Source organism: Thamnophis sirtalis, unplaced genomic scaffold, assembly GCF_051295495.1.
Source record: "Thamnophis sirtalis isolate CommonGarterSnake01/CBP01778 unplaced genomic scaffold, rThaSir2_p1.2 scaffold_2, whole genome shotgun sequence".
NCBI classification, from domain to species: Eukaryota; Metazoa; Chordata; class Lepidosauria; order Squamata; family Natricidae; genus Thamnophis; species Thamnophis sirtalis.
The window spans coordinates 50,017,581-50,027,364 of NW_028261382.1; the positions used below are offsets into that span (position 1 = coordinate 50,017,581).

The following is a 9,784-nucleotide window of genomic DNA, read 5'->3' on the forward strand; positions in this document are numbered from 1 at the left end:
TTGTCAACCAATGACCGGTGACGCACGGGCGGCCCCTCGCCTGCTGCGCTGTGATTGGCTCCGGCCGAGATGGGGCGAGGCTAAGATCCCGGAAGTGCCTCGCGCTGTGTCCTATGGGTAGGCGGCCCCGGCGGCGCATGCGCGTTGGGCTGCTGCCTGCGGGAAAATGGTGCTCATCAAGGAATTGTGAGCGGCGCGGGGCGGGCTCCGGGGCGGGGGGGGGGCTCGGTTCATCCGCGGTGGGGGGCGCTGCCTCCTCGCGAGGTGGGGGGGGGTGTCCCGGCGGGCCGTCCAAAGGGCGAGGCGGGTGAGGGGGGGTCATTTGGGGCCTCGGCTGACCAGCCCGCTCTCTTCTCCTTTGCAGCCGCGTGGTCTTGCCCTGCTCGGTGCAGGAGGTAAGTGGTGTTGCCCCCCCCCAGCCGCCTCCTGGGGACGCAGTCGGGGCGCGGGGAAGGGCGGAGGGCCGAAGCACGGCTTCCCTCGGGAAGGGAGCTCCGGCCGGAGCCTCGCCTGGCGGTGCTGGGGGAGGGGAGGTCCCAATCCTGCTGCGGTCTCCTGTTAGTACCAGGTCGGACAGCTGTACTCCGTGGCCGAAGCCAGCAAGAACGAGACGGGAGGCGGAGAAGGCATCCAGGTCTTGACCAACGAGCCCTATGAGAAGGACGGGGAAAAGGGCCAGTACACGCACAAGATCTACCACCTGAAGAGGTAGGACACCCTCGCCAAGCCCTCGTGCCCGGAGATGCGCCCCGGCTGCTTGCCTGCTTAGCATGGCAGCCCTGCAGATCCGTGGCTCTTTCTGTAGGGAACCGTGCGGGAGGCCGGGTTGACAGCCACAGCTGTATTTCTGGGGAGTGGCCGGGTTAGGGGTCAGCCTGGGACACGCTGAGAATGTGGCGTATACTTTCAAAAAGGAGCAAGCGATGATTGGGGGGAAAGGCATCCGTGGTGCCTTTGCACTGAGCGATGAGATAAATGTGTTTTTGGAGAGATTGCTAACATGGGAGTGAAAACTGTTGATCTTAATGTTTGGCAAACGTAAACCTGTGACTCTGCTTCCTCATAGCAAAGTGCCTGGCTTTGTGCGGATGTTTGCTCCAGAAGGCTCCCTAGTATTCCACGAAAAAGCCTGGAATGCCTATCCTTACTGTAGAACAGGTCAGTGGCTCTTCCCTTTTTGTCAGGGCAAGCATGCTCCCCAGAGCGCGGAGGTAAATGCTCAGGTAGAGCCAGAGAGGACTCCGTTATCTAGAACCATCTGTAACTGCAAATTTAGTTGTTGCTCACTAGAGCGAAATGCTGATAAATAGAACTTTAAGACTTAGTACTGATTCATTCAAACTTATTTCTTGGTAGGCGTGTAAGGAAGGGATGATTTGTGAACTGAAGATCTTAATCACCCTAGCTGTTAGCTGCGAATGATGGGCACCATTGTCTGATATCTGGTGGTTAGGAGGGACCAGTGCGTATTTGTTGTGCTGAGATTAGAAGATGGTAAACATGATTTTACTAGCTGTTTCTTTGTGCGCTTTCAAATGGGGCTCTGTGGCCATCCTGTTTGCATTTAATCTGGATAATATAGAGTGAAGTTGTGTCCTGTTACAGTGCAGTCACTTCTCTTTGTCTCCTTCTCTTTCCATAACGTCCTGGTGATCAGTCGTGACGGTGAGTATTTTCTCTTCTTACGTTTGTCTTTGCAGCCTAGCAACAATTCACAGGCCCTTGAGTTTCAATGTTAAGGGTCCTCTCTTAAAGTGAAAGTATGCAGGCTGGCAGGGAGCTAGGTGGGGCTGGCCTGCAAAGGGAATGAGACCCCACCCCCCTTCAGAGCAGCCCTTGAACTTTCCAGCACAGGAGTTTTGTAGAAGGATGTTGAACCAGTCTTCATTCTAGTCTTCTGCAAACCACACCCCCTGCTTGCATGTTGGACCTAGATGCTGGCAACATGGGTCACTTCCATCAGAGAAGATTGTGCTGGAATTTGCATATTCCAGTGCTTTTAGCAGACCTGTGGCCTCCACTGCTAAACATGTCCCTCACACTAATCCTCTCTTATCCTCCCTCCCACTGAACTTTCCAAGAAATCTTTGGGGGGTGGGGGGGTGTATCTCTGCGCAACAAACATCACCATTTTTTGCCCAGTTCTCCCACCCAGGGTCTGTCTTTGTCTTGAGATGCCCTTCCATTTGCTTTTGTTTCCATAGAATGAATACATGAAAGAGGATTTTTTTATCAAAATTGAGACTTGGCATAAGCCTGACTTGGGCACGTCGGACAATGTAAGTTGGCCTCAGAGAGTTTGTTTCTGGGTCTGCCCCTTGCTCAGCATAGCTTCGCGTGGCTCCCACTGCCACTCAGGGGGGATCGGCAGTTTCCTGCGTGGGGTTTGAAGATTAACGTTGCTTCAGTGCTGGGACTGAGTTTTTCTTCTGCCTCTAGACTGTGTTCGGTGTTTTAAAACATGGGTATGCTTTCTGATCAGAGCGATTTAAACAGTTTAAGAAAATTAAGGAGAAGAGTAGCGATGGATATGGGTAAAACAACTAGCACATAAAAGCACAATTAAATGTCCAAATTCGAAATACCTAAGCTGTAGAAGGTGGGTGTTTTTATTTTAAGTTTTATGCTCATTATTGTAGCTCACTTTAAGAATGGGGCCCGTCTGTTCCCCTTTGAAACAATCCCCTTAGTTTTCCTGGTAAATTGGCAGAGCCTGGGTTTAGCTTTCCTGGCTGCCTTGCCAAGGTCTGTGGGAAGACCTCCCTGATGCCGCTGCTGGGTGTGCCTTGCGAGCAGGTATTTGCCCCTGTGCAAAGGGAAGCAGCGGGGTTGGCCCAGTGACCAGTGGCGCTTTCTCTTCCTCAGGTCCATGACTTGGATCCCAATACATGGAAAAATGTGGAAGTTGTCCATATTGATATAGCAGACAGAAACCAAGTGGAGCCTGGAGTAAGTTGTATTCACGTCTCTCCTGCAGCTTGATGCTGCGGGTGTGTTTATGCTCCTGCACATAAACGCTACTTCAAAAGAGGAGAGAAGTGGGGGGGAAATAATGCTAATGTTAACTGAATATATATTGTAGAAGGAAAATGAGACCTTTAGTTACATTAGAGGAAATATCTGAGATGGTAAACATTATTTGAAGATGCAGAGGTTAAAACAACCGTAATCAAACAACATGCTGCATGTGATGATGGTTGTTTTTTTTCCCCCTTTCCTTCTTGGACCTTTTTTTGTCCTTTTTGGCCTCCCCCCCCACCCCTTTTTTTCCCCCTCTCTCCCTTGTTTTATTTTGTTGTTTTTTGTTTTTTAAACCCTAGCTTATTGTGGTGCTTATTAAATATACAATAGAGAGATACAGGATGTATAAACTTAGTAGGGATGCACCTGTGATTAAATGACATATTGTATGTGAAGATGGGTTTCCCCTCCCCCCCCCTTTTTTTTCCATCCTCTCCCTTTCCCATTGTGGTCTGTGTAACAAAAAATAAAAATAATTAAAATGGGGAAAAAAAAGAGGAGAGAAGTGGCGATTCCATCTCTTGGCCTCCTCCCTGTCTCAGTCAGTCAGGAGTTGCTTGCCTCTCCTCCCTCTTGCAGATTTTATCTCTGTGGGTTCACATTCTGGTGCTCTTTGAAAAGGCACTTCCTGCCTCTGTAGGCCCTCAGGTTTCTTTCTGGGGGAGGACAAGATTCAGCCTGTTCTCAGATGTGGTAGCAGAAGCTTGGCTGAGAAGCAGGCGATAACCTTGTGAGTACAGGGAAGGATTGGCTCCCACCGGCAGGCCCTTGTGCCATGCAAGCCCTCGGCCTGAGGGGACCCTGGCCAAACTGCCCAGCCGTTCTTTTCGATTCTAAACACTGAGCAATAAACAGCCTGGCTCCAAACTCTGCCTGCTCTTGGAAGCCATAATGAAACGCAGATGCCAGCCCTGCGTTTCCCCAAATGTATACAAACGCTCGAGCTGGCAGTTGCAGCTAGCCTATGGTAGAGGTTTAGGCCTGGTCCCTCCTAATCAGCTCCAGAGATTTTGTCTAAGCAATTTTGCGTGATTTGTTTACAAAAGTCACTTCCCAGGAGAGGAAGAATTGTTAAACTGTGAGTAGAATGAAACAGACAATTAACTTCGGAAAGAGATGCAGCTTGAGAAGAAATTTGAAAGAAAATAAGCAGAGTGAAAGCAAACAAATTGAAATCAGCTTTGTAGCTTTTTCTCTGCTTCAGATTGAAAGCAGTGCGTGTTGCCTCTGGCTTTCCCTTGCATCCACAAATCCTGAGTGGGTCATAGAAGCCCTGTGGTCTCCCACCAGCTTTTGAGTAACTTGCATCCTCTTCCTGTCAGCTGCTTTAGACTGAATTGCAAATAAAGAACTCTTGTGAGCCCTTCCAGGGAACAAACGTTTTGGACCCAGTGGGACTTAACCTTTGAGCTGAATATGCATTACCCACCAAGAGGGCTGCAGAAAGGAGCTTGGGGCCCTGGGAGTGTGGCCTTCGGGGCAGGAAGTCTCTTTCCCCTCTTCCCAGTTTTTTGTGGGGCTCCGTATACCCAGCGCAGGCAGCTTCTCTTTTCCAAGCTTCTCCCGTTCTTTTCCCAGCCTTAACCTTGGAGTTTCTTTGAATCCACAGGACTACAAAGCTGATGAAGACCCTGCCTTGTTCCAGTCGGTCAAGACCAAAAGAGGCCCTTTGGGGACTGACTGGAAGGTAATACGAGCCAAGGAAGGAAACTTTGAGACGGTGCCAGGGTCACATCAAAAAAGTGGAGGGATCTCCGGGGGGGGGGGGGGGGGGCCTTACACTGGGGCCAGCCTGAGCTCGGGAATTTTCCCCTTGCCCTACAGTTACCCTTCAGGGTAGTGGAATCGCTTGGCAGTGAAATGGAGCTGTGGGCTAAGCTCTTCCTTGGTTATGGATTGCTGAGAGCCCAACAAGAGGGATTCAGATAGACATGGCCCTGGGTTCGAGAGATACTCTCTGGCTGTTAGATTTCCATCTGAGCTAGCAGCCCATTTGTGTTTCCCTAACTGGCTGGGGAGAGGTGTGTGAGAAATGGTCCCCCATTCAGTAGCTTAATCAGATGACTGCCTTTTCTTCCTCCTGCTTATTGAGCGGTGATGCACCGGAAGCCCCCTCTTTCTGGACCGCTGGTAAAGCTTGTCTTACGAGGCAGCTATTCATTTGTTCCCCTGGGAGCAGAAGGGGCTGAAAAGACTTGGGAAGCGCAGGGAGGCTTCGGGGAGAAAGAAGAAGGGCCTCCCCAATCACAGCATCCTCGCTTCAAGGAGGGCAGCGTGGCCAAATTGCCCATCACAGGGCAATCTCCCCTGGTCTTGTACCAATTTCTCGCCCTTCTGGGCATTTGGGCCCACCCTGTGGCTGGCACCGGGTGCCTCTCTGCTTTCCCCTTCGGCTGGGACTTTCAGGCCCCTTGAGGAGAGGCAGCTGAGAGCGGAAGGCGCTTAAAGGCTCGCTTTTTATCGATTCCTCCCAACAGAAGGAGTTGGCAGCCGCTGAAGATTGTCCCAAGATGTGTGCTTACAAGCTGGTGACCATCAAGTTTAAGTGGTGGGGCTTGCAGAATAAAATTGAAAACTTCATTCAGAAGGTACGCAGCTGGCAAGGACTGTCCCTTTCTGGGGACAAGGGGCCCGGTCGCCAGGCTTCCAAGTGGGGGGGGGGCGGAGAGGCTGCCGTCTCGGGCCAGGCCACCCCCGAGCTCGGCCTGGCTCCCTCCTTCCTTCCTTCCTTAGGAGGCAGCGGAGCCTCTGTGTAGGACTTGGGTCAAGAGCTGCCTTTTTCTATTTAAAGCAAGAGAAGAGGATATTCACCAACTTCCATCGGCAGCTTTTCTGCTGGATTGACCGATGGATTGACCTGACGATGGAAGACATCCGGCGAATGGAGGATGAAACCCAAAGAGAGCTGGAGGCGGTAGGAATATTCAAGCCTGTGAGGCCGGGTGCGGCCGGAAGCTTGTTGGGAGGGAGCAGGGGTCCATTGGTACGTTATGGGGCCCTGGAGTCCCAGGGGGGAAAGTGGGGCGCCATCCCCCCCCCTGGAGAATTACAGAGAAAGGACGACTTCCCCATTTTTGGGGTGGGGGTGGGGATCTTTAAAGTGAGAGACTTTAATGTTCTCCAGGACATTTCTTGGCTCTTGCTTCTCCTAAGAAGAATGCCTGCCGGAGCCGTTTTTGAGATGAATTTGTTTGTGTGTATGAATACTCTCCATGAAAACGTGTGCGGTCTTTTCCCTAGGATGCGGCCCTGTTTCCTGGTGATGCCTGCATGCATTTCCCTTGAATGTTTCTGAATACTAACTCCACCCGAAGTCCACCTTGAAAGGGAGAATCCAAACAGCCAGTCCTCCAAAGAGAACGAGGGGTTCAGTCAGAGCCCCCTCCCTTCCTAAGCTCCCCCAAGCCATTCCTCGGGCCAAAGGGGCTTTCGAGCAGGAGGCTTTCCATCCAGAGGGCCGTTGGCTTCTTCCCTCGGGCTGAGGGTGGTCCGCTGCCAGGAGAGGGAGTTCTCTGCGGCTGCCCTTCTCGCCAGGTGCAGCCTGGCTGGGTCCCTTTGCAGAGCAGCTCCAGGGATTGCAAGGTGTTCCCTGGCCTGAGTAGGTCCTCTCAAGGGCTCAAAAAAGTTGTTTTTTTCCTTCTTATTATTTGTAGCCTGCCTTTATTAATTTTAAAAACAACCCAAGGCAGTGAACACACCCAACACATCTTCCTCTCTTGCCCACAACAACCCTGTGAGGTGGGTTGGGCTAGAGAGACAGAGGGACTGGCCCAAAGCCACCGTCCTCCTGGCTGCTAATAATTGAGGGAGGAGAAACTGCGGGGAGCATACATACTTGAGATTTCCTCATTTCCCCACGTAAATGCTTCACCCGGTCCTCTCCCTCCCTCCCTGCATTGGATGGGTGGTGGATGCATCCCTCATAAGAACCAGAGAGGAACTGAGCTGCCATTCTGCAGCCCCTTCCCTCGGGAGACTCCGTCCCACAGCACTGAACACCCGGGATGGCTGCCCTCCCCGTTACCTGTGGATCCTCCCTTCTCCCTCCCTCCCTCCCTCCCTCCCTCCCTCCCTGGATAGGCCAGCAGAAACCAGTCCGTTAGCCTGGGTCACGTGCCAGGTGACAGTCCGGGGACAGCGAATGCCCCCCTTCGGGGCCTGGTTCCAAGGCCTCCGCGCCACACGGCCGTTCCAACCCCTTCTTTACTAACACCTGCTGACGGACTGCCTGGTGGCTGACAGTTTTATTTTGCACCTAGATGCGTAAGAAGGGTTGTGTCCGAGGAACGTTGGCTGCCAGCGCCTAGAGGAAGCCCTCGGTAGGGTCAGAGGCAGGGAAATAATCCCACTATGTAAGTGACTGCCCTCTTCTGGTAAAGAAACACAGGTTTTGGTAATGTCCGTATTGGCTCCCGCTGGTCGTGGGCTCTTTCTCTCTCTCTCGCTCTCCCCCCCCCCCCGCCCTGTTTTCCGTTGTGGGGCAGAGCTCTCGGTGTTGCCCAAGAGTCTCCCAACTTGCTCCTTTCCCAAATCCGGCAGTTTGAGGTTTGGATTCAGAATTAGGCTCCCGAGCAGTGGGGCTCCCTGATTCACCCAGCAGTTTGTGAGCAGGAGAAGGAGCATCCTTTGGCAACCTCGTGGTTTAACTGGGGGGAAAGGCGGGCTATTTCTTGCGGCTTTCATTTTTTCCTTCTTTGTCACCTGTGTCAGAACCCATTGCTGTAATCTAGACGGGTTTTCTCAGGCTGGCCCTGGCAGAAGTAATTCCAAGTTCAAGGACAGCCTCTTCCTAAATAAGTAAGCACCTGCAAAGCCCCGTCTTCTGTCCTTTCCTCCTCCTCCTCCTCCTCCTCTCCCCCCAAACATCCCTCCAGGCTCTGCCACGTCCAGCGTTGCTGCTGCTGCTGCTGCTGCTGCTTGCAGCCTCAGTCCATTCCTCTCTGCTCGAATTGCTACCCGGGTCATATCACAATGTTTCTTTTAGGAGGAGGCCAGTGCTGCTGATGGTTGCATATCTTCAGGCAAAGGCTCTGCCAGGAGAGAGGGGCAAAATAATCTCTAATTCTTTCATTTAATCCTCTTGTATTTGAGAGCCACCACTGAAAGTGATTGATCTTTCTCCCCCCTCCCCCAGCTGCGCAATCAAGGAGAAGTAAGAGGGACAAGTGCGGCTAATGACGAATGAAGAAAAGCATCTGGTGTCACGATCCACCCTTGCGGTGTGAGTGGGTGCACAGTTCTTTACACATTTGTGCATGCACGCACACAGAAACATGTACACACACACACTGGGTGCACCCTCGTACTGAGCCGCTGCTCCAAGGCACCGGGATTTCCCCAAGAGGCCCTGCCTTTCTGCTGTATATCCAAAGCTAATTAAACCCAACCAGTGTCAATTAATGGAAGAAGAGAATGAATTATATCAATTGGAACGTTTTGAAAGTACAGATGCCGGACCAATTTACTATATCTTTTATAATGTACACGAGAGATTCTCCTTGCTAAGACTCAGTTATTCCTGTTTAGATTATTAGATGTGCATCAGCAATTAATTTTCCAATTTGTTTGGTTCATTCATGATTTGGTATAGACATTCTGAATGTATTTAAAGATATTTATTTCTGAATTATCTCTTGACATCGGATCATTTCTACTAGTAAGGATCAATTTCTTGCTATTAAGTTTTGTTTTTTTACAACAAAACATTTTCACCCATTTGCTGCGAAGAGATCTATTTTATTGGAGTTTTGTATATAAAGAGCTGAGGGTTTCTTCATTAGAATTGGCAAAATAAAAAAAAAGCTTGCCAGTAAAAGGGAACACAAAGGGGAATATGGATCTTTGTTTTTTTAGAAGTGTTGACGGACTCAAATCCGGCTGAAGGAATGACGTTTCATGACAGCCCCATAATGCTGTCTTCAGGAGGCCCCCGGGTCTCCCGCTGGGTCATCTAAGAAGCTGCATAGGCTCCGTTTTGCCTCAACTGTCGAAAAAGCTGACTTCTATCCAGTACCCTTTGGAAACTGATATCCTGGCTTGGGAAAACCCTTGACAGATTTCTTAAGAGAGGATCCCGGCCACAATGTATTGCAGGCCTAGTTCAGTGGGAGGGCTGTCGGTTTGGCTTGCCCCACGGGATTGACGGGCTCTGATGCCCCAAGGGCCAATGCAAGGGCTGTTTATCCGTCCCTTTTCTGGAAGCGAGGCTGGTGTGTGTGCCTGAAGTTGGCGGTTCAGCGTCTAGCTCTGGCCACACAGGAAGGCTTGCATGTTCCCCCATGGGAGAATTGGCTTTTGTAGATACATATTTGTAGAGAGCTTGGTCATTTAGGCTGCGGCTAATTCAAGGGCTTGCTGTCTTTAGTGCAGGAATCTGCTCCCATCCGTACCAAGGAGAGAGCACCAAATGGCAGGCTCTGTGCCTAGTTTGGGGCAGGAGTCGATGTGAACATGGAGAGGACGGTTTTAGTGAATGTAAAACGATTACTTCTGCAGTTTCTAGTTTTAACTGCTTTAAGACAATTTAAATAAATTTGCTTATAAAATATCCACAGCTGTTGCATTTGGATTCAGTTCAAGTGTTTTGGGGGGGGTTATTGTGCACTGAGGCAAAGCTGGGGGTCAGGAACACACAAGAGAAAATCTGCCTTTTTTCTAGAAAATCTGCCTCCCCCCCCCCCCCAAGATGGCTAAAAAGCTACAACTCCCCAGGAGAGAGGGGTGTTTTCAGCCAGAAGCTGCAGTCCAGTTGTGGTTTCCACAA

At 51.0% G+C, this 9,784-nt stretch overlaps 1 protein-coding gene across 3 annotated transcripts; it reads left to right on the top strand.

Annotated features, from left to right (window-relative positions):
• The first annotated feature begins 73 nt into the window (after window positions 1-73).
• PITPNB (phosphatidylinositol transfer protein beta) lies at window positions 74-9,568 on the top strand. Of its 3 annotated transcripts, XR_015695524.1 has the most exons (13): window positions 74-186; window positions 365-395; window positions 563-708; window positions 1,067-1,158; window positions 1,658-1,665; window positions 2,205-2,279; window positions 2,866-2,949; window positions 4,631-4,708; window positions 5,499-5,609; window positions 5,813-5,935; window positions 7,281-7,373; window positions 7,732-7,818; window positions 8,156-9,568. XR_015695524.1 is itself a non-coding variant. In XM_014068505.2 (12 exons), exons 1-11 carry the CDS (start codon window positions 167-169, stop codon window positions 7,326-7,328), a joined length of 816 nt encoding a protein of 271 aa, XP_013923980.1. In that variant the 5' UTR covers window positions 74-166; the 3' UTR covers window positions 7,329-7,373; window positions 8,156-9,568. The 3 variants fall into 3 exon arrangements, 2 of the variants coding, with proteins under 2 accessions (XP_013923980.1, XP_013923979.1); XM_014068505.2 differs by lacking the exon at window positions 7,732-7,818; XM_014068504.2 differs by lacking the exons at window positions 7,281-7,373; window positions 7,732-7,818.
• The last annotated feature ends 216 nt before the right edge of the window (window positions 9,569-9,784 follow it).